Raw genomic sequence first — 25,373 nt, forward strand, 5'->3', positions numbered from 1 at the left:
GGTCCGAGTCAGAGGCGTGCGAATTCGCGTGCAGGAGCTTTTTGTTTTAAAAACGGTAAACTGTTCTTGAAACCCTCGGACTGTGTGAACTTTTCTTGTAATTTGCTCGTTTTTGAGTATTTTTTTTAAATAAACCACCGTATTTATCTGTGAAAATAAGGATTCCAGTTTTATCATTTCTCTCGTGTACCTATATTTTGCGTCTTCAGTTATCGGTTGCGCAACGGAAAGGTTTATAATCCTTCCGCGTAAATCGACGTGGGTGGTTGGTGAGGTCGCTCGCTGCTCCTGTCCTGTTGTCGTAGACGCATCGCAGCACTTCCCACCCTTTGACCTTTAATTAACTCTCAGGATTCTCTTATTAGTAGACGCTTTCGATGAGTTTTATTTTTAATTTACGAGGCTATGGCTGAACGCAGGAGGATGCATTTTTTTATCCCAAAAATGTAATTTCCTTAACAACGATAATTCGTGAATAAAATATTTAATTCTCGAGCTAGAGAACAATCTCACTCGTTCTCAGTGAGGATTGCCTTGATTGGTAAACCGAGTCGTTATTTCGCTTCTAATATTTCCGCTTTAACCGATCTTAAAATATTTCTAGCAAATCTTCTATCTTACCGATTTTTTTATCTAAATGCGGCGACGAATACTTCACGGTAGGTTAATTGATCCGGGTTTAGTTGAAACACTTCGTACAAATTTGATTTCAGTTTTTCCATACGCAATTAGTTATCACCTTATAGTGAAGTTGTGGGTGGCGTGATTCCATAGAAATAATTTTGAACTGATAAAAGTATTTTTTTTTTAGAAAAGTTCACGGCAACGTCTCCCAGGAAATTTGGAGTCCCTTTCTCTCGGAAATGTCTTAAAATAAAAAAAAATAAACTTCGTTTTAGAGATTATTTGAAGCTTTTTTTGGTATTCTACAGAATCTCTATTTTCAGTTGGTTCCTTCCTGTATATTTGTATGTAGTTTTTTTAGGTTAACAGAAAACTGTTTTTGCAGGGTATTCTTTCACGCCAGAGGAAAAGGCTGGGGACGGCACTTAAAGTATTTTCCTATTTTAATATTTTTCATGGCCGGTAATATCTGAGTAAATTACTACTTAAGTAACTGATCGCAGAAATAATTATTAGCATTTGATAACTATCTGCCGAAACCTCCGATGAAGTTAAATGATTTTGAGAAAGAGAATTCAAGCTCTTGTAAGGGAATATGCTAAAATAATGAAACACTCTTTGAAGATAATCACTAAAGGTATTTTAATATGAAGCTTGCTTATACATGTTCCAGTGAACCTGATATTGTATTCATTAATTCTTGATGATTAATATAAATTATATTTCTTTTAAAAACTATTGGGAGTGAATGCAATGTTCATCTCTCAAGTCGTCGGAATAAAGTTACTATATGAACGGAAAAATATGATTGCATACTCTCTTTTAAATTCCTTTTGTACCTTCTTCTTCTGTTGGCCATAGCAAAATATGCGTAAATCAGTGTAGAGATAAGCTACTGTCACACATGTATATATTTATATTATGTCTATGCTTATTTTTTACATTTACGCCCGCAGGAATAAATTTATGAAGTTGAATTACTGTGTGTAAGATACAATAATTTTATTCGTGTATGCCGATGGCATGATTGTTTTTAAGAAAGTAATTTTAAATTAATAAAACGTCTTAATTTCTAGAAAAATATAAATTTATAGCCAAAATTAATCAAGAAAAATCTCCAAATCATTATCACTCACTGTAATAATTAAAAGCAAAAATAGAGAGGGAATATCATCCACCTTCTGATATGGAATGCGTATTCCGAATTTAATCTTCTTCCATCCCGCCGCGCCGTTTCTATATAGCGTATTATTCAACCCTCAACGCTAAAAACCCTTTATTGATCCTTGATTCCTGGGACCTACGCCCTCTCTTCACCTCTTGAGCATCTTTCTCCTATTCGACACAGGTATCATTTCCCCTTCGCCCGTATTCGGTAATTCCTCATTTGCTATCCTGCCTTCCTAGACCACTTATTTTGGCTTTATGTTACCTCTGACGAACTTGCTTGTATCGCTTAAGTGCCCGAAATTCTAATCCAGAGACTGAACATAGATGATATTTTTACGAAGGGTGTGTCCCCGTATTGAATATCTTTTTACTGGCTGAATATTATTTGATTTTCATACGAATTGACGTGGAGTTTACAAATAAAACTGCATTATCAGCTTCAATTCCCATGCGGAGGATACCTATATCGAAAACGTAGTATTTGGAAAATGAAAGAATTATTTCCTCCACGCTAACAAATGCTCCGTGAAGTAAGAGATGTAGCGGGAATGGTTTATAAATGGCATTGAGTGGTCAGTGAATGGCTTTCAATACCGTTCTATGCCACTATCTTTTGATAAATCGAAACATCAATGAATCATCCATTGTTTTAATTTTCCGAGAAAAATAAGCGCAGTCGGAGTTGTTTGTCGGTTGCTAGAGGTGACCGAGGAGAAACCTTAGTCTTATTGGACACGGTGCTCTTTTCGTCAAGTTTCAGGAGAATGCATCTCTTCTAAAATATATTGTCTAAGTGCAGAATTACTATGGATTTAATAGAGCCCTAACTTTTGAATATACCTCTTTGCATATATTTTTCCAATTTTCCTCTCTTTCTCATCCGTTTCGATTTGCTTAAACACTTACCGGAGTGCTGACATTTTTGGTCTTATTTCTTCTAAAACGTTGTTAGTATGCGAAATTTGTGCATCATGATATACTTTTTGACATTTCTCTATTTGATAGACGTGAATCGGTGTGGACTTCGGAAATGCAAGTGTGAAGGAGAAAGAGAGTTGGAGGAATGTGCGCACAGGTGTAGGAGGGTGAGGAACTCCGTTGGGGAGGGTAATCAACTTGATGGGGATTAGAAAAATTGCCAGAAAGGATTAGCGTGATGCTCTTCAAGGCTTCTCAAGTTGATGGGCGAGTGAGTCGTAAGAGAAGGTAGGATTGGGTATTTTTGTAATAAGACAGTCAGGTGTTGAATGAAGTTCTTCCTTTGATAGGCTATTGCGTCGTGCTTTAGTCTATTCCATAAATGCGGGTGGTACGTCCGTGTGCGTTTAAGTAAGTGAGGATGGAACTTACTCATCTCTTTGCAAGAACACATAAGAAATGATAAATCGACTGTAGTGATAGCCGGAAAATTGTGGAAGAAAATACTATTTTTCTGCTTGCTAACAGTTCCGCTGTGATATATAACTCCCTCCACGTATCATGTCTTGCGTCATGTTTTATCTTTGTTGCCCTTTAACTTAGCTTTACGTTGAGTAATTGCTGTGAAGGTTAATTTTTTCGCACTTCCTTCGATCAGGTTACTTCTACCCCTGATTTTGTCCGTAATGGAGTATTAAAATCATTGTAACCTCAAGTTTTTTTGTATTCTAAAATAAGTTCATGAACGAAGTATTCTATTACTAAACTTTTACGTGGAATGATCTTTTCATCATTAGGAGCCTGATAAGCTATTCCAGTTGTGCGAAGTGCTATTTTTGCATGCCTTGAATTTGTTCCCGGAGAACATTTAGCGGACCTGTATTAATCAACTGAACTAATTGTTTGATTTTTACTTCATGGACGCAGTCGGTATATTTTCTCAAGGCGTGACGTTAATCCGTTAGGAAACGTTTGTTGCGATTTTCATGCCCTAGCTTACCGAATTACGACGTTCACTGTAAAATGGAGAGGAATTGTTTTTATAATCCCTTTCCTTGTATACGAAGGTAAATGCTTGCTGCCGATGATGAATTGTACCGACGAATACAGAAAAGCTGTAAAATATTTCAGGCGGACAATGTAGTTGTAGCCTGGCGAGGAATTAGCCTTAAACAGTTTTTCTCATGCTTAGGATGGCAAAGTAGTAACTACTGACATTTATTTGGGAACTGAACATAATTTCTCAAATTATGTACAATTAGAGGAAGTGATTCGTTCTAATCGTAAAATGATTTCTCCTGAGGAGGTGTGCTGTGGAGTGCTCTATCAAAATTCTGTGGGACTCTTCTCCCCTTGGCTCTAAGGGTGTCAGGATTTCACACCTGTTGAGAATCCGTGCTACTCGATGCCTGACCTAGGCTAAAAAACCTCTCGATTCCCTGGCTTCATCTTGTATGATAAAAAGTAGAAGATTTTCGTTAAGGCTTATGATGTGAAGGTGTTTCACAGGGATACATAAAAACTTGGGGGAGTGTCGCTATATTCCACACGTATTATTAAATAAATGCTCCAGATACCTTGAAGGAGGTTCCAGGACACGAAAGGAATTTCATTTCCATGAAAATTCCGAAATTTTTATTGTGCATCACAGACTTACAGTATACATGGAATTTCCATTATGTCAACTTTAATAAATTATTAAGTTTTAATGGAATTTTGCAAATTATAATTACTTTCGGTCATAAAATTAATAGAGAATAGTTTGGACCGGCCTAAAAATTTCAGTATTGAGATTCAGGCAAATTTTTACGATGTTCTGCTCTAATAATCTGGAAACTTCGTGTTAATAGCTTACGTTTCAAACAAGACATGTCACTAAAAAGACGCGTCGAGCGGGAGTAATTTGACGTATTTTGCGCGTTAAACTTATGCTTTCAATTTTAAATTTTCTGGGTAGGTCGAGTAAACACTGTTCATCATTTGCATTCGTCTCAAATATAAAAAGATTTTTCATCATCACATCGATTAACAGCATTAATTGTTGCTTAGTTTGTGTAATCATTAATATTTAATTTGCATCGTTTTCGCATCGATATTGAGCAGACGAAAACGCTCAGCTATTGGCTTCTCGGTGTGTGACGTCATTTTGTTCTATCTCATCAACGTGCAAGGTGTTCTCAGTTACGGCGAACTGCGTGTGCATCGGAAAACGTTGGTGATCTGATCGGTGTCAACGAAACTACGTTCAAGTGCAATCAATGGAATCAGGTGTCTTGAAGTCAAATGATATCCCGAAGGTGGATGCTTAAATGATTGGGCATGCTGATTATGTTGGACTTACACCTGCATGCCACGGCACGAAGTTTTAATGTGGCACTGGAGCTTTTTTGTTGTGTAGCCTCATTCATAATAAAGAGCAGTCGACGGGAAACCTTATCAGAAATTAGGTCAAAGTGAATAAAGTAAAGAGTATTTTTAACTGTAATTGGCCAAACGTTTGTAAGCACGATTCGAAGGTATACCCAAGTAAAAGTGCCGCTGCGTAGGTAAATATCGACATTTGTATCATTATTTCAAGTACCGGGTCTTAATTTAAATGAAAAATTATTTTCTCTTCTATTATTATTTAACTTGCTTACCTGCGATAAAATAATTTTTCAAATTGATTTTTGGCCCATAGTAGCTGCATGAATGTCCATGATTCATTAATTGCCGCAACTTCTGTGCTATTTAAGGTTTGAAACGTAAGCACAAATAACTGGAGTTACATTTTGGTGCAGTCCAAGCAGTAATCCGACCTCCATTTCTTTGTCAAAACGCACTCTTTATCGACGTATTTGTTCTTCCGTAGAATTGATGTATTCAAAAGCAGAGTTCTGATTATCTCAATGTATCTACGAGTTATTTACGTTTCGCCAATAAAGATATGTCAGTCAGCTATACGTTTGCTTGGGTGAGGTTTATGAATACCATTTTTGTGGTATATCTTAAAATAATGTTATAGAAAATGTTGAAGTTAAATAATTAATCAATTGCTAATTTAAATTAAAAGAAATAAGCAAAAGGGTTGTCAAGGGTTAAAAGTTGTTGATTAGTTAAAGGATAAGATCAATCCTTCAAAGAGACAACAACGACGTGTATAACTTTAGATTAATAAGATGATTATTTACAGTAATACTGTGTCCAATAGTTGTTTATGGAGCAAAAGAAGAACCAATTCCAATAGAAAATTTTGGCCGGATGTCAATACTTTTGATGGAAATCGATTCTCGGGCTGGAGATCAAATGTTTGATTGCAAGATCAGACGATTACTTTTCATTTATTCGGTTTTAATATGCTTCTCATAGTATTTGTCTGCGTAATTTTAAAATTGGTTTAACATTTAACATTTCTTCGCAGTATAAGTTTATATTCAACAGATTTAGGCGTTACTTGGTGGAACGATGAGATATTCATGGTTAAATAAAAAACACAGTACTGTTCCACAACCTTATAATTTAGCAGTCTACTAGTTTCAACGTTACAACGTCATAATAAAGTCTTGATAATGACGTTGTAACGTTGAAACTAGTAGACTGCTAAATTATAAGGTTGTGGAACAGTACTGTGTTTTTTATTTAACCATGAATAAGTTTATATGTTTACAAGGTACAAGTTTTTACTGTGTCTTGTTACGACTATCCATTAAGCGAGGAATCGTGCATTTCCTAAAAGTAGTCCCAACTTGTGATACGTAATAATGACCTTATTTCACATCCGATTTTGAAAATATATGCATCACTGTATTTGGAATAAAATTACTAACACTTTGAATACCCAAATTATCACTTTTTATCGAAAATTAATTTTACGGTTTTTCCGTTTTTTTTTTATTAATAGTATGTATATTGTTACTTAGTGACTTAGTTTTCACGAATTAAGTCGTAATATTACAAGAATAATCACTATTTAAGTACTTCTATTAATTTCAATGACAATATAAACCTGCAACCAAACGAAAAAGCGAGACCCGAAGAGCGAGAAATACTAGTAGGTAGTAGTTAAAGGTAGAAAACTTGATAGTCTTGTCGTCAGCGTAACCGAGAAATAAATTAATTAAAATATGTAGATGATGGCATGTACTCACGTTGAATCTAGTCCATAAGCCATTTATGGCTTCTTTCCAAACTCAGTATACGCTGTAGAGGGGCTCACCCTCATGATGGTGTGCCTGAAAACACATAGAACAATATGACGTCACAGCTCTGAGAATATGGCTGCCTTGTGTTTCAGCGTATCTTTAATTTTGCATATTTTAACAATTTATATCTAAGTACCTCATTATTCTCAGACTCGGGATTTAGCCTAATTAAGGTTTAATTTTTTTAAAAGGTCACCTTCCAAAAACGTGCAAATACTCTATTAACTGCGTTGTATGCCGTGAACATGTCAAGAATTTGGCAAAATGCATTTTCATGAAAATTCTGATGTGCTCGCAGGCGATTGCATTTATGGTCTCTCTTAGTGGAATCGGTGCAGCGGGACGCTCCGACCCTCCTCCTCCCCCAGCCATTCCACCCTCGCTACCAGATCCGCTGTCCACTTTCACCGCGTAGGTATTAATCCCGCTCAACGGCCACTTTCTCTCCCGCGGCACGATCATCGCTCTGCCCCAGCGCCTAAACACGTCCACTCGCGCATCTTCGAGTTCATCTGTCCCAAAGTGGCCCATTGAGGAAAATGTTTACTCGACGTTTAAGTAAAACACAATATCGAGGTAACATTCAACATCGTACTACTACGATCGACAATGATTCGTACTCTGTTTCGTTGAATCAAGAAAAGAATCGGAAAGTTTTGGTTGTATTTTTTAGATAAATTTTTAATCAACTTTATCACAAAATCTTCATGATCGCCAATGTCGCTGAGATGGTTTCCGTGGTGGAGAGTTGTTTTTACGATGTTTTCGGGTACTTTTCGCCTTGAATCGTTGTTATAGTTCGATGAGAAACTTATAAAGGTTGCAGATTACATGCTGGTAATTCACAGTGTGATTTCATGTCTCAATAAGCTTATTTTCTCGATATCAATGGTTCGAATTTTAAGGAATGTGATAAGTTATTCTTTCGCTCGCACATCTTCGAGTTCATCGGTTCATCGTGGCTCATTGAAGAAAATGTTTACTCATACTCTCCTCAAAATCTTCGTGATCGCCAATGCCACTGGGATGGTTTCCGTGGTTAAGAGTATTTTTTCGATGTTTTCGGGTACTTTTCGCGTTGGTGCGTTGCTGTAGTTCGAGACAAAACTTGTAAAGCGTACAGATTACTTGCTGCTTATTATTCATGTCTCAATTAACTTATTTTCAAGATCTCAATGGTTCGAAGTTTTAGGAATTTATCATGACAATGACTTAACTTTTCAAACTAAGCCCAGAGTAGTATGGTTTATAGAGAATGAAAATTTTAGAGGATAATAGGACGTGCATGGCCGTAGATGTGTGCAGTTAATTCAAAAGAGAATCGTTAGTATTAACCTTCGTTTTGTTTGTGGTATGTACAAACAGAAACCGCCGTGCCTATTCAGGGAAATATGAAGCACGTAGGTGCTGTCTTGCCATGACAATTTTTATTTGGCCGCAAGTCTTCCAGGTAAGCAACTCGAAAGGCACACACAATGCCGACCGTTTCAAGTGAAGCCAATGTACTTGTCTGCCTACTCGCTTCGTCACTTACTTTGAATTCAAAGCGTATGCAAGGGAAAACACAGTGGCTGGAGTAAAGCATTTTTTCATGTGCGTAGTTAGTTTTTGTTGACGCATTGGGTCCACGTTTTCTTTCTAAAACTTTATCCTTGGATGTTTCTGTTTTCATTTTACAGGTTGCTTCTCTGACAGTAATTGTTGAACATGTAACTATTATTAAGCTTGTGGGTGAATAATTTTGTAATAAGAAAATGAGTGAAATGAATTCAGCGATAAACTGAAGTAGACATCACTGAAACTCTACCCCTTTGTTGTAAACTAACTTCGTCAATACGTTTTTTTCATTTTTTGCGTGAAAAAATTTAGACTGTAAAACATTCAGAGAAATGAGAATCTTCAATTGGCATCCAACGGCAAGGTTTTTGTTCATATTCATTAATAAACTAATAAATATTGTCTACAATGATAATAATATTATAAATGACAGGTAGAAATCATCAAGCTTATTAATAAAATTATCTAAAGAATTCAACCAGAACTTGTTGATTCTTTTCTCGATTATTAGGAACCAGACTCGAAACATTGACGTTCGTAGTAGTATGCAGTTGAATGTTCTGTAAAATTACTCTGCGATTTTGTTTAACTTAAATGTCGAGCGCTAGGTGAACTAATAATACCCTGTCTTGAACAATTTCCGCTGAAGAGCTAGGAGTCTCTTAGCAGGAGGTTATATCGAAGGTTGTATGTTAAATGTGAAGCCAAGTTTACTCTTCACTGGTTGTAATCACTATGTTGCTGTTTCTCGTTTCGGTCTGCAATTCAATGCCTTAAGTTGTTTCTGGGACTGGAGTGATGAGAATTTAAGTCGAGGAATGTACTTTTACCGTCCTGTAAAACCTGCAATTTTTAATTTACAGTAATATTTCCCGCTTGTAGGCTATTTTATGTAGGCGACTGATCGGTGACCGTGGCATACTTTTTTTCTAAACTGCTGACGTTATGATATCCGCGCCATTTTTTATTATTCATTTGTAATGTCTTTTAGCTCGGCATTGATAATAAATCTTTTTAGCTAATTTTTCTATCGTCATAAAATCTTCGTCATGAAATATATTTCAATAATATCGTCATGAAAAATAGTTCAACCTGGAGACCTTTAATCTTGGTCCACTCCTCTAAGAGCCCATAAAAATGGAGTAAAATAGGAATTATTGTGAAAAGTAACCATATTTTATCGTGTGTTTCTTATTTCATAACTTATCTTTGATCACTAACCAGTTTAGAACCGCTACGAAGTCCAATTACATTGCCATCGCTTGGTAGTTCAGTTGGTGAAATCCCCCGGTGCAAGTTCGGCAACGGTGATCTCCACTCCAGGTTAAAGCTTCTCACCAGAATTTTCGCTCTTTGCTCCCTTTTTCGTATTCATGGCTTAACGCCGATGCCAGAAGTGCATGTTGCAGTTCGCGAGTTTGAGTGCAGCTGCACTCATGGTATAGAGACCTTATACTGTGTATATGGGAGTATTCTGCTGCCTTCAATTTCTCCCTATCCCAAGCCAGTTCATTTAGTTCCTTTAGGTCCTTTTTTTATCTCTCCCTGGTACTGTGATATTTATCGAGGTAATTTTCCCCCAATAGGTTTCTCACGAATGAAAACTGTGCGTGTCCCTGGGATGATGACTGTTTCTTTCGGGTTTTGTCCCGAGTAAATCCATCTGCAAGGATTACAATTTCGCCGTCGAGCGTTGCTTTCTGCTTCCTCTGGTAGGCGAAGTAGAATCTTGAATCGAACTGGAAATCGAACCACGGACCTTGGCTTTCAGCCTTGGAATTTGCAAAAAAAATACCTTGGGGATAAAGAACCTCGATAACGTAGTGATTTGCGAAGTGGCCCAGAAAACCAAGGTCCGTGGTTGATTCCCGGTGTAGGGTTTTTTTTTCTCGAGGTGATTCATGTAAATTTCACCGCCGTTCACGCGGCAGTCTCGTAATATTACACTTGAGGTGCAGTACAACTTATAAAGCTCTTCCGTTTGGGTCAGGTAATATATACATGGTATATGAAGAAACAGTGCTGCTCATTTCTCATGCAACTTGTGTCCGAGGACATTTTATATTAGTGTGAATGTGTTCATCATTACTAATGTGTCATTGTTCTCTCTCTTCACAGAATGCCGGACCCGCGCCCAGTCCTCTCGGCCAAATGCCACCCAGCGACGGTATTCCTGGGGGCCCGATGCCACCCGGTTTCTTTCCGGTGAGTAAAGTGACGACCCCTGACTCTCGCACACCCTGGTCCAGACCCGCTCTCAAGTGATCTTAACCCGCGCCTCAAAGGTCACTCCCACTGTCAGGCTGAGAAGGCCCGTGACAGCACGCTTGTTCAAAATATACACTTAACCCACCTCCCGAGCGATATAGAACTCCACCGAAGCAGAAAAGACATGGACACCGCCAGACATATTTTGATTGTAAAGATGTGCTCTCTTCACAGAAAGAATGCACTCTTTTTTTATTCATTGATGGTTCCCATGAGCCTGGAGCTAAAGCGGTGTACGGTATTGTCATTTTCATTAATGACTTTGCATAGTATTTCCCTGGGCCCTTTCATTGTTATTGAGGATGTGCATTGCCTCGTTTCTGTCGTGAGCTTGTATTTCACAATATTTCAGTGCCGGGAGGATGTGTAAGACCTCCGTATTTTTTGCAGTTTATCAGTATGAGTGAAAGTGGCAGCTAGACGAGTGCTTAAAATCAACAATATGATTGTTTAAATTCCAAAATAGTTTGTCTATAGAAGGCAGACTCAAAAATTTGCGCTAAATGACACTCCTTGTGCTCTCTTTTCTCGATTCTTATTTTTTTACTTTAATGCAATATGTAGCGAGTATTATAAGCTTGGAGGAGAATCCGATCATCTACATTTAATTGAAAAAGTAAATCTACTAGTACGTAAGTTCGTTCTTTTAGATGTGATAAGTTTCATTGATGTGTATCAATCTCTTTTTAGAGGCGTTCTTAATTTTCCAAGTTCAATGCTTCCTAAACTATTGCCATCGTTGTTAGAATCACCAGTTACATTCTTCAGCTCACCCGGTGAAATCATTTTCTTTTAGTGCGAAAGTAATAGTATAAGAATTTCTTAAAGCAAATTTCCGCAATGTATCCTGGCTGTGATATATTTGAATTAATGTCTGATAAATTTTATTTTGTCCCACGGAACCTGCCGTTGTAACCGTACATCTGTGCGAATGTGCCAATAATGTCCGGATTTTCGGAACTCGTCCGGCACACGAAGTGGAGTTAGGTATCGCGCGGCAAGTCTTTCATTCGTGCTGTCAACTATGACGATGCGAGCTAACATAATCGTTACTTAAAGATGTTAGAACGTCAGATAGGCTGTGATATCTTAGGGAGGACCTATATGCTATGTCATATAATATGCATCTCTTGTCAGCGTGAAAGAAAAGGCTCCTTCACATGGGAATCGTGGAATTCTGGTGCTCCCGAGTAATACCGACGTTCAAAACTTTGGCCGTGTAGCCATTCGCTTACATGGTGAAAAACATTGCTTACACGTAAATAGTATTTACTGAGAGCCTGCTTGGTTGATAAAAATTACTAAAAAGTGACGCATGTTCCATTTTACTTAAAATAATCAGTCTAGGTTATATCTTGCATATCTACATTCTGAGTATGGCTTATCGGCCTTGCAAAAAATATTTTATTCAACCAAACTAACAGTTACTATGCAGGATGACATTTGTTAGTAAATTTTGCCAATAATTTTGGCATAGTTTTTTCTTTAATTCATCGAATGCCTTAAGGATTAATTAATTTATTGGGATTGCTTTCGTAATCGGTGGAGAGCACTAATAACATCATGACAATACTAATACGTCGAAATCAATTGAATCAACGGCTGTATAGAGAAATTTGGCGATATGCATAGTATACATGGATGCTTCAGAGGACAGTGACGTGAGTTAAAGCGAATCGACAGCTCCTTTTAAGTTTTTTCCCATCGCATCCCGGAATTGCTTTCATTTTCATGAAAGTGCGTGTGATAGGGGGATGATAATGGAATCAAAGACGGAAGTCATGTCCTTTGATGTAGTGGGTAAAAATAGAAGGTCGCCATAATTTGATTCTCTCAAAATTCGTTATCCTCTCTCGACGGTTCATGTAGAGTGGTCGTATAAAGAAGGCAGAAAAAGCTTTTAGGGCTCGTCTGGCACCAAGTGACGTGGGTGTGAAGCGGTGTACGCCGTGGATTACGATAACTAAGGTAAGGAATTGGTGATTACATGGGTTCATCGACTTCTAGCTCCAAGTTTTCCTCGGCGTCATGGAAAAGACCCATATTACGACCGTTTTCAGGGCCTCAAGCATCGTTTCACCGATGGATACATAAGGTACTCATGTAGAAATAGCGTAGTCATACTGCGGTAGATTCATCATGGAAACGTCAACGGCTCCATTCTCTTTGACGGAACTATATTCCAGCGTTAGTGTTCGAATTGTGTCTTTCGGAATTAAACAATTGAGTGAGGTTAGGGAAGAATGATATCGTCACCTTTAATGTAAAATCGTAAATCAAAAATTTCATACGAATTAGATTTTCATTTTATATCACTAGTGGTAAAATATCGTGTTTCGTATAATACAGGTGAAAAAATTGTATTTCAAATTGAATCGAATGAATTTAAAAACCAAAACAGTTATTTAAATGTCGTATGACAAGAAAAACAAAGTTTTTGTTCGCACTGTAAATTTTGATGTCTTCGAGTTACGAGGCCTTACATTTAAGGTGACGATGTGTGGTTTCTGCAGTAAAGATTAAAAATCCGAAACCAAGTGACCTACCCTAATCCCTCCACCTTTCCTTGAGAGTGAGGAGCGCTGATTGGCTCCTCCCATCGATTGAATAATATAATTTGGAGCAGTGGTGTATTTATTTATATTTAAAAAAATGCTATCAATTAAATTCTCGGAGAAACTTTTTACGCTGCATTCTACTAACTTTTCCAGTCTCCATTTTAACGCAGGCAATTTTTCGAAGCCACGTGATTGCAATTTGGCCATAGCTTACCTCGCAACCATGTCTAGCGCTTTGTTTTAGTCCGCACTGACATACTAGAGATTGGCCTGCGAACACTTCCCCGTCCTAATGTGTCCCCGTCGGAAATATTGCATCGCGTGTTCGATGGCTTTTTAATGTCGAGTTTATCGGCTAATTGGATCGATTCATGAAAAAAGTAGGTGGGGCACCAAGTTGTAATAAAATGTCAACAAGCTTTTTATTGAGTTCAGTTTAAAAATTAACAATCCTTCAAGATGGGTTCTTCCTGGCTGGGATGTCAACGGTAGAAAATATTTCCCCGGGAGATATTTATTTTGTTTCCACATGGGGATGGGCGGTTCACATGTTCTGGTAGTCGACTGGTTGGGGTCGGTCTTTGTATTTGAGGGCAGATATACGTTCGTCATATCCTGCTTCACAGCAAATTTCTCTTGGGAAATACTGAGGAACAAATGAAAAAAAATGGCATGCAAAATAGAATTGGCATCACGTGCTGCTTAGTAAATTTGAGTGTTTCCCAATTCACACGTAAAAATGAAGGAAAAATACTGGCACAAACAAGTGGTTTGAGGATTTCAGTTGGATCAGTCAATATGATTCACGTATCAAATAGTGATTCGTGGTTTCATGAAAAGTAACTGTTGGCATTGGGATAATGCTTTTTCGTTTAATACAATGCCGTTCGTAAAGATGATTTATACAATGTTGCATCCACCCGGTGATTTTGTTTGGCCACCTTCACGATTACTGCGTGTGGCTGAGGATTGAAAAGAATCCGTAAGTAAATACGAAAAAATAATGCGTTTGGCTCATAAACACCACATTACCGAATAGGAAAAATGGTTCCAACACAAGTTTTCTGTTTTTCAGGAACCAATTTTACCGTACTTGGAAACTGTTTTATGTGAAATATTTTACAATAATGAATCCTCATTTCATTTAAGAGGTGCGGGAACAATAACAAGTTGTTGTTTAATATTTTTTCTGACACATCGCAATCGTGTTGTCGTAGCATTTTGTTTTTTCTTGAATATTCGTCGTAAAAATAATACAAGCGTCTTTTAGGAACCGTAATAAGCAGATGGGGATCTTTCAGGAAGAATTTACACGATTGAAGATGAGTCTCCCTCCGTAATTTTTAAACGTCATAATTCCAATACACGTACTGCCGTTCTCCTAAGACATTCCGATGATTATATTATATTGCTGAAAATTGAAATAAAACAATTTTTCTCCACACTGTAATATTTCATGATTATTTTTTTCGTACGGAAATTAAATATGACTCGCGCGGCTATAGTGCTAGAGGCTCAGAGTTGAAATTCTTGAGTTGTAACTCTTGAGTTGTATGTACTCAGTAAGCGCATCAGCTAAATTTCAATTAGATCACGGTAGAATTCGACGCAGCTTGGCTTTTGATTGAAAATACGCATGCCTTGTCTAAGTAATACTTTCAAAAATTGGTTGTAATTGAGTTCAATAGGAAGGAGATCATTTTCACCGAAAAATTATCAGTTTTCGAGATTATGTACTCAGTGGTTGAGATAAATGGAGATGTAGCAATTTCTTACAACAGCTTCAACAATTTAAATAGCTTGCTATTCGAAATCCCGTAGCAGTTCTGATTGAGGAAAATATTTGTCAGTGGTTCTTGGGCCACCTCTAGTCATTATTCATTGATGAGTTAGTGCGTTTGATCGCCTTTCAATCGTCGCATATATCGTCGTAGTTTTAGGATGAAGAAATTTCATCTTCAAACTTGACTCATGAAGACTTTTGACTGAAAGAAATGCCAAATTCTAACTTTATCACTTTTGTGACATGTTTTTGGTGTATTATTATATTTTTATTGTCGCCAGAGTCGTAGACCAATTACCAGACGCATTGGCATTTAATTGACTGTGTAACTTGCCTTGATAATTCTACTCCATTGTCCTTAACGGCTCCCGTTTTCGCGCAGAATCGTATGTATACTCGACTTTCCCTTTTTTTAAAGGAATATTTTAGCATATCGTCATATAATACTTTGATGCGATTGGGCATGCATAATCAATATTAACATTTAAAATTTAATTTAATTTATAAATATAAAATGCATCATCGGCAATCGACAAGGCCTGTGTATAAAAATCATCATTACAAGTGTCTTAGGATTTTCTTGTATGATTCAATCCATCGGTAATCATGGTTATCTAATGTACATCATTTAATCCTCTGAAGTATTTATTATGAGAAGACTTTGATTTATGCTTTTTTAAAGTTAATTGGCTACGTAAATATTTTATCAAGAATTCTTGAAAGTGGGCTTCTGGAAACTGTCATTCATCATCGTTCATAGTTTTTGTATTTCTCTAAGAATTTCCTTCGCCTTATCGAAAAACGTTGCGTTTGTTCAAGCGTATGTATGTATAAATTCATTCCGTGTGATCATTGAAATTCATGCCGATTGAATAATGGCAGATATACTTTTTGATGAACTGTGGGAAATGATCCAAACTGAGGCCAAATTTCGAAAGAGGAACTGATGTATCAGCAGTAATTCCAGAGGGTTGAAAACAATGAAGAAAATACTCCGTGCACAGATTCGGGTTTACTACATAGAATATCGAACTATTTCGTATTTAACCCGCTATGCTTGTCTTGAGTTTTTAAAACTTGTCATTTGCAATAACGCTACGATTATGAGGACTATTCGGCATTGTCACTCCATGAGTTTCGTTGTGAGGTCACCCTAAAAGAGTCATTTGTGGAGCGCTCTCTTTGCTGGACCTCGATTCCGAGGTTAGTTGTTTATATGGGGAAACAGTCGGGGTTCAGGTAATCCTTACCTCTGCGATTGTGGCGAACTAAAGAAATGGAAGTATTGCTTGGGATGTGGAGAAATAGAGAGAAAACTCCTTGCTTTCATTGTCTAGCCTACCTCCCAGCTATCTTGCAGAGTGCAATAAATATTGAATGCATAACTTACTGGAAATTTAGAGGGCAAGTTACTCCCGATAGGGAGGTTACATTGTCTTTTTTTTCGTGTCGTATTACTCGTTTAAATTTGGGCTATCAGCTTGAAATTTCGTCGAGGTAAGTAGAGTAAACCCGTGTCAACAATTTCTTGTGCTTCATTTGTTAAAGTTTTACTTCTGAGAAAATACGGAGGTAAAATTTTCATTTTTGATCCACCGGCAGATGTTGAAAAGAAGGTGGACCAGAGTAAAATATTTTACAATTGAGGGACGAGTTTACACATTAGTTTCGGTACTTTTCATGAAATACGTATTCCAGCGAATCTAAGAGGTGGTTTATTTTCTCACCCAACGCCTGCGGGATAGTGTTTTGTAATCGGATGCAAAATTCTCGACTTCATAAGCGGGTTGCATGCTGAGTTTTCCATCGGATAGCTTAGCATGAAAAACAGACTTTAAAAATACCAGTAATATAATATTAATTATTTTATTTTACTTTTTAAAACAAAACATTTTTTAGGTGCCGGCAAAGATCTTCCGACTCCGATCAGACAATAGGGGAGTTCCGTATGTCCGCGAATCCGCCTGCGTTCCCGTGGGTTTGGCTTAGAATGGCAGACGCTTTTTAATTGCCTGCGCAGTACCTCTTTTGGTTATATAGTGATTTATTAAATATGATTTCGAAAACTTAATTCCATAAATTCGGATGACCATTAGTGAGATATTGGCCTGCCGTAATTTTTCTCGGCGTCGAAATATTTCAGAAAAGTGTACGTTGTCTTGTTCTTGCTGTGTTCCTGAGGCTAGGAGCTAGTATAAGGAATAAGAAATTCTTGCTCTACTGAAACAAAAGAATTGCCGTGATTGCAACAACCGCGTCGAATTCTTTAAGTGTTCCGTCGTAATATGTCCTCCGGTTTCCAAAAAGCAATAAAAACATCTTAATTTATATTTAAAAACGGCAGAACTGCAAATTATTACGCCTACCTCACCGCAATTTATACCTTGAGGGTGATGTCCTGGTTGCCGTATTAGTCACTCTATTACTTACGCTCAAATGTAGACGTAGCCTCCTTTAAAACTAATTATGTAAGGGGGCCATGATATAGGCCACTCTATTACTTTATTGTTGTTAATAGACCACCCCAGAGCTTTTGAGCAGTGCATACTGTATTCGGAGAAATATACGGTATTTATTTAAAAAAAGTTTCTTGCGAGTTATAAAAAGGGTGTCGTCTAACAATCGTGTTCGTCTTAGATTCGTGGATATGCGTAACTTCAAGAAGGTAACTCATTGTCAGTAGTAACCAGTTCAATCGTCAGGCATTAGTAACCAGAACCATTATTTTACCAGGAAGATTTACCAGGATGTAGCTTACCTTTTGTGAACATTAGACATGTTTACATTATATTTCACTGTTCTGCTAAAAATTATCATTGCGGATAGTTTTCCATATAGTCTAATAATGTTTCTGGCATCAAACCAGTCTGTGGCTGCCGCTCTCGAACTTTCTTGAGGAGTCATCCGAGTACCCTATTTTCTCCCTGGAAAAGAATAGGGTGGTTTCCTATTATTTTTTATTGCCTAAATCGAAATATTATTACTCCTGGAGTACGCATTTCACGCTTTTAGATTTTTAAATGACGATATATATTTTTAGCGATTGAATGAAAAGTGAAAATTTTAAAGCGCGCGAAAACGCGACGGCTAAGTATGAATGCTGGGAAAAGCCCGTGTGACGTCATTCTGGTTCCCTCTGCCGCCGTGTGAGGTGACCTTGGGGCGAGGATATGTGCGCCGCTGCGATGCTGGCTGCTAGCAGGTAGCGCTTGGCTTAAATAAGAATTATTAATACCTTATCAAACGAAGGAAACTTTCCGACCATAGGCAGTTTTAATAGGTGATTATTAAGGCATGTTTCCCTGAGCTCTGTGCCTCATGCATGCATTGGTAATCTCGGAAACTAGACGTCACGTGGAGTGGCATCGTATGGGCGCCAATCTAGCCTTTTTCAAATGCGGTTAAAATTGACCATTGTCATTCGTCTAAACTGGGATTTCTAAAACCAAATAATTTGTATATTACGAATACACTAATGGTGGGTAACGAATCGCAATCAATGCCTTACGTTTTCTTTGATGAAGGGAACTACCCTATCGGGGACCGCTGCGTCGCACTGTGATGAATCGGAGTACTGAGTTACATCATTAACGTGTCTCGCCACCGTTCGTGTAGGGGTTAGAACGCCGACGTTTCGCCCTCGATAAGTTTTACTGTAGGCAGTGGATCAGAGATAGAAAATATTCGTGTATATTAAGTTTCCAAACTAGGCCAGAATACGCTGCTAAGGCTTGAATCACGCGATCATTTTTCCATCCCTTTCGAGTGATGGCTACAGAGATCGCTTTTATGATAAGGTAAAAATTACCGTTTCACGCGATTATATTCCTGGGATGAGAAGTCCCTTTCTCCATCACTCTTCACGTCTATTTTTCTGTCATTGAAACCATCGCTGGCACCATCTTTCAGCCAATCAGAGCGCACTGAGTTCAGCATTCTTTCGGGCTGCATCCGCGTCCGTTGTCGAAGAACCACAACAGTTTCGCCAGCTCTTCTGCCAGCGTCCTCAGGTGAAGGATGAAGTGAAGCTTTTAGTCCTCTCTTATACAGTCAATTTTTGGCGCCAATTCGGTGGATTTATTTCGACCAATCAGGGAACGTCCTCGTATTTGCGTCGAATATACCTTTTCCACGCGCTGTGCAAGGGATAGCCATCCTCCCTGTTAAAGTTCGCTGGTCTTTTGACTATCTCAATGGCCTCTCTTATTATTCTCGGGAAGTACTTGTCTTCTCTCGCAATTATTTTGGCGTCGTCAAATAAAATTGAATGTCCGGATTCACTCCAGGCGTGCTCCGCGATGGCCGAGGCTTTGCGTACGAACAATCAGAGCGCACGGCCGCTAACTACGATTGTGATACAGCGTTTGGCTCGTAATGGGTTGGTAGTTGTAAGTACGGGAACCGACGGAAAAGTGGTAGTAAAAAGGACGGCAGGGTGGCCGCGTGATTCATGAAAATGATGGGCCGAACGATTACTTTTTTGGTCCTTGAAAAGCTATATACGGAGCTCATTTAGTGTCAGAGAGGTGGAAAAAATGATCGCTGAAGATAGTTTGGTGATCAAGCCCCACTGACCCTCTCCTTAACCTTCAATATTACGTTGGCATCCCTGAAGCACCGTAGTCGTCCAAAGGATTCGGAATCCCCCTTCCACTGCGCTCATGTGTCGTCATGGTTTCCTACCCTCGCCCTCACATCACTTATCAAGCATCCTCGTCATTTTCTCTCTCTCCTTATGTCGTTTGCTTTTAAATGACGTTTAGTTGTCTTCCATCCCTCCTCCTCGACCCATCAACGCCAAACAGTGTGTGTTCATTTTCTCTGTCCCTCCAATGTGCAGCTTTTACCTTTGACCGCATAGCTCCAGATGCTTATGTGTTGACAGATGTCCCTGATGAAAGTATGATCATTGTGCATCCCTCCCCGAGAATGTTCTCCCGGGGTCATATTCGCCCAGAACGTGACGACGCGGATCATTAGACAATTAGAGACGTCTCAACTTTTTGAAACAAAATCTTTGTTAATATCCGAAGTAACGTAATTTTCGTGACTCAAGAATTCCGAAGACTTGACGAATAGGACCCCTAGTATCTTATTTTCTCACCGTTACAGTCATTACCGATTCCTGTGCCCAGACCTTTTTTCCATCCCCCATCATGGTTTACCTGTTGGTGTCCTCATTTGTCGCCTAAGCATGCTTTGTAATTATATCATCTATGCTTCTCTCCCTTCATGTTTTTCTCGCTTTAGTGTCTCTCATGATGCAGTTCGCGCTTTTGCTGGTTTATTTATTTCATGTCACCGATACGTACAACTGAGAGTGCTGCGTTTTAATATTTTTAGAGCCATGCACCTAGATCAACAACATACTTCTAGAGGTCCCATGAATTAGTTGTATTTCATCAAAGAAGCTCGTCTATTATCACATTAGCCGGAACTGCTTGATGTTCTCTTTAATCATAACCATGGCTCGAATTTCTTTCTCCCTTGATTTTGTGTGTACAAAATATGTTCCCATCAACATTAGAAGCTCCACCGATTTTTGCATTTCAATTTCTCCCCAAATCCATGTAAATGAATTGTCCTTAGTTTCATTTTTGATTTTGGGTCGTTACATTACTGAAGCTAGGTATCAAGTTCGGTATGAATTGATGAAATCGTTATTTACTAATATTATTTCAAATCCTCAAACCCACTGTGATGTTTATTCAGTATTGACCCTTTATTACTGGGCTTCAATCGTAGGTGCATTCATGATGCTCTAAAATTTATTAGATGTAAACATCGCGATAGCATTTCATCGAAATTCAAAGTGGTTTGCTTTCTTTTCTAGGACATTAATGTTCAACACGATGAAATCAAAAAATATTCGATTGTGGCTGTAATACTGGACGCACCTTTTAGATCTTTGAATATCGTCACGTTTGTCATCCTATACATGAATTTCATTTCTGTAAAACACACAAATTGAATGTGCACATTAACCTTGTTACTGTTTGATTTAATAAAATTTAAGTTAGTAATGATTCTGGTGGAAGCTTCTCATTTTCTGCTTACGGGCATTCGTACGGAATTCCTGCATTGTGAAGCTACACTATAAATGTGCCGAATTCATGCTTCATTTACTCAGCCATCATTAATCCATGTTCGTAAAGTTAATAGTACTTGTGAATATGAATTAAGGGTCACTTTCGTGGACCGTAATATTTCCCAATTGGCCTTGGTGTCCACCAATGACTGCATTTCCATTATAGTTTGTTCCTCATATTTTTTCGAGATATTCTCATTATTTTTCATGGTGATTCATCTTTCTGATTCATTTCAACGATTTGTTTCTACAATTTGTCATTACCTTCATTATTTATTAATCATTCGATATCTACCCAAATGTGAATATGTGTCTATTTTACTTATTTTACTCCGTAGCTCGAACTTGGTGGAAATTGAGCTTTTTATGCTGGCTAGAATTCGACTTGATAAGAGTGAATTTCTAAGTAATAATCTTATTGAAGAAAATCATTCTTCATTGATGCCCAAGTTCGAATTATGGAGATTATATTGCATGCACCACTCGATTCAGGAATTAAATGGCGTGTGAGAAGAAATAACTTCGCTGTAAACCTTAAGTTTTATCAATAATAACGTATTCTGAGATACCTTTCCAGTCTTTTATTTTATTGTACTTCACCCCAAAGATTTTATATTTAGTAAAAGGTATTGAAGCTGAGGAGGAATGATGTATTTCGCTGATCTGTTGCTGCTTGTAATAAGGTGTGATTTTTGGCTGCATTTTTATTTCGATTTGGTTGATTACTAAAAATAATTTCCTTAAATCAGAGGTTAATAACCAAAAGTGTATAAGAATATGAATAAGTTATTTCTTCTCGCCGAGCGCCGTGATTCCTGTATCGCACTTTGTGTAACTCTAGCCTTGAATCGCTTTGTATGTGTGTCCTCTCATTGGAATATCTCTTTATAATTTATTCCGGCCCTTTCATTCATCTCCCTATGCTTCCCACTCCTCTTCTTTGTATGCATCCCTCTCTCCACTTCTCCTGCACACACATTGTTCCCCGTTCCCGTTCGATCTTTCCGTAGTGCGGGGAGGGTCTTAAGCCTTAAAGATATTGCGGAGGATATTTGCTTAATCAATCCTGGGGTAGCTCGCAATTCAGCAAATTTTCCGGATAAATGTCCTGTACATATCGGAGATACCAATCCGAAGAGATGCGTGATCATGTATCGCAGTTGAGGCTATTGCCGGCACTGTGTTTCCATCCCATGCTTTGCCCATCCCTTTTCCTTCTCACCAGCCGAAGTGAATGTATTTTCCCTACTGTCCCCTATCTTATTGTGCGTGTGAAATTCTTTGAAAACAGTTCATGATCCAGTTAAAGACGGAAGGAAAGATTTTTAAAGAACAGGCAGTCATTCCAAACCGCGGGTTTAAAGGAAAGGCGACCGATAAATTATGGAGGGACCTAAATGAATAATATTTTGTCATTATGTATTTCTGACTCCAACATATTTTTATGCAACGCTCCTCTGATAATCGGGATGGATTCGTAATGTTAAGGTGGGTGTTTAACTTTGTGCGATATCAATTCATGCCCCTAAAACATGTATTACCTTGGCTTCAGCAATGATCGGTGTCAGTTAGAATGGATTCACAAGGCAATTGAAATCGTGCGGTCTTGTTAATTTTGTTAATATGATCTCGCTCGTATTTTAACGTAATAGTTATGTATTCGGGGTGTTTTTTTCTATATATTTCCATTTTAAAATATACCTTTTTTTTAAATCCGCTTATACCTAGCCCGATAATAAAATTAATTTTCATGCTAACTCGCCTTATGGGTCAAGGTCGCAAGCGTTTCAATGTTAGAAAATCTAGGGAAAATAACTTAACAGTCAGATCTCAATTTTATTTTTATGGTAATTATTATGACGCCTGTTATCAACTTTTTCGCCAGGTGATAGTGTTGTAGTAAAATCGATTCCATAAAAAATATTTATCCCGTTACGGAAGTTGCTAACCATTAAATGGATCCTGGATCAAGAATATTTACCTACTCAGCGAACTGTTTTCTCAGAAATTCATGTTCCTTCTCTCGCTAATAACCCATCATATTATCAACCCCTCGTCCACCGACCTTTTTGTCTGTTTTTCATGATGGGTTCTAATATTTTACCTTTAATCTTCCCCATACTCATATTCCTCTCGCACTCTCTTTGTATCCCAAGTCCTTCCACCATATTCATGGCTTATTTTCCCCTCCCTAGTGCATTACCTCGCAACCTGTCCTATCTGAATAGCTTCCTATGATATGTTCTCCTTTGTCTATTTCCCCTATGAATCGCTTACAGTTTATCATTCCCATTCAGCCTATGATACTATTCCTGAGCTGCTTTGTCTGAATTTCCTCCACCAGCTACCACAAACCAAATCCAAAAAAATCCTTACTCAATCGTCAATAGCCTTTTTTATTGGCTCCCAACCCTCTGACTGTCTTCGTATGTACTTCCTGATGGATTGTCTCTTCTCTACCCTTTTCCATTTACCCTTTCCTCCTTTTTTTTTAAAAGAGTATGCTACCAATGTTTTATCCTATCTATGCTACCTATTTCCTTGTAGCCTGCTTTGTTTTACGGAGTTTCTTCCATTCCTATTTCTGCCTCTTCTGATGGATTACCAATTTTAACCCTTTCCTCTCCTCCCTATTTTACAATTCCACTTCTACTCTTTTCTTTCCTGTGTTCCTGTCCCCATAATGTTCCTTTTCCCTCCGCTTCCTCCGCTTTGTTTTACGGAGTTTCTTCCATTCCTATTTCTACCTCTTCTGATGGATTACCAATTTTAACCCTTTCCACTCCTCCCTATTTTACAATTCCACTTCTACTCTTTATCTTTCCTGTGTTCCTGTCCCCATAATGTTCCTTTTCCCTCCGCTTCCTACCCTTCAACCTATCTCCTCAAAGTCTTCCTTGTTCCTCCGGACCTCTATCCGTGGTCTACCATCTTCATGTCCTCATGGCTTATCAGTGTTTTGTACCTTTTCCCTCTTCCCTATTTTCCTATTCTACTTGCACTCCCCATTTACCCATGTATCCCCAAAGTTTTCCATCTCCCGACTCCCTCCTCGCAGCCTCCCCTCGCCCTGGACCACTCACCTCCTCCCTCCCAGCCTCCACCGTCTCCTGTCTCTTTGTCTTTCTCTCCCTGCGCCGGCCCCGCACAAATTGTTAGTTTCCTAGTAAACTGGCATCCGGGGTGGGAGTTCTCGATCTAGAGAGAAAACGGAAAGGCCAGAAAGAAAGGACAAAGCGAGCGGGAGGAGGGGAGGGGGGAAGGGTGGGTGGGGAGAGAGAGGGGGAGGCTGCTGGAGGACTGGAAAAAGAGGATATTCCATGACGGGTCGCTTGTGTCTCTCTCAACAACTATTGCGCTGCTCTGTTCCAGAATTCTACCATGAGGCCGTCCCCGCCGACGCATGCATCTTCTCAGCCGTCCCCACACCCTCAGCCCCCACTCCCGCATAGTCAAATGATGCCCAACCAGGTGAGTGTCCACACCCAGTGTCTCTCTCTATCTCTTATCTTTCTGTCTGCCACTGTCGCCTCGACCGCATGCGAAACCCGCCTTTTAGCCTCCCCGAGACCGCCTCTCTGCACCTGTCCACCGACCCAATGTCTTGCTCCTTGTACCGTGTGCGCGGCGCGGTGGAGGGCGCTCCGAGTCTCTGAATCTACAGATTGTGGTCATTTCAAGGTGTTTGGAATCTGCTGGAGGTGCTATCGTGGGTTGCCCTGCGGGACCATCAGTCCGCCATCTTGCTTTGGCAATTTTTCCTATCATCCCTTCTACAGTGAACAGCATCGATACCGTTGTGTGTGATAAGTAGTTTTTTGGATGTTGCACAGGAGGAAACAACATATGTTAGCGGATGTTTCGGCCCTAGAGGCGAGTTTTCCTCAGGGCTGAGGTTTCAATGGAGACGCAGGGTATCACCCAAGCCTCAGCTCGAATGGAAACGTATGCTTCGTTAGATTTAGCAACTCTAAATATTTTGGTCGATGTAGGAGAGTCCTAAACCTTCCCAGTCCGCCGACTCTGTTCCTGCCACTCAACGAAACCTACCCACTCGGCCCATCGTGATTTATCCAGTATATCTCTGACCTCCTAGGGTCATTTATAAGATATTTTGTTCCCAAGTCTACGCTCGGCGATTCATGGTATTGCTAGATTCATTGTCAAACAAGATCGGCGTGTAATCTACTAAGTAAGTAACTAGTAAATTATTTGTCCGATCTCAC

At 38.8% G+C, this 25,373-nt stretch overlaps 1 protein-coding gene across 5 annotated transcripts in view; it reads left to right on the forward strand.

Annotated features, from left to right (window-relative positions):
• LOC124171472 (single-stranded DNA-binding protein 3) overlaps positions 1 to 25,373 on the forward strand; it is a 184,442-nt gene that overhangs the window by 110,311 nt on the left and 48,758 nt on the right. For 4 of the 5 annotated variants that reach the window (XM_046550643.1, XM_046550645.1, XM_046550644.1 and 1 more), the window contains exons 6-7: positions 10,569 to 10,655; positions 24,520 to 24,618. In XM_046550643.1, the coding sequence (XP_046406599.1) occupies positions 10,569 to 10,655; positions 24,520 to 24,618 (186 nt within the window). The remainder of the gene's footprint in view (positions 1 to 10,568; positions 10,656 to 24,519; positions 24,619 to 25,373) is intronic. The other variant, XM_046550646.1, reaches the window with a different exon arrangement.

Source organism: Ischnura elegans, chromosome X (genome assembly GCF_921293095.1).
Source record: "Ischnura elegans chromosome X, ioIscEleg1.1, whole genome shotgun sequence".
Taxonomy (NCBI): Eukaryota; Metazoa; Arthropoda; class Insecta; order Odonata; family Coenagrionidae; genus Ischnura; species Ischnura elegans.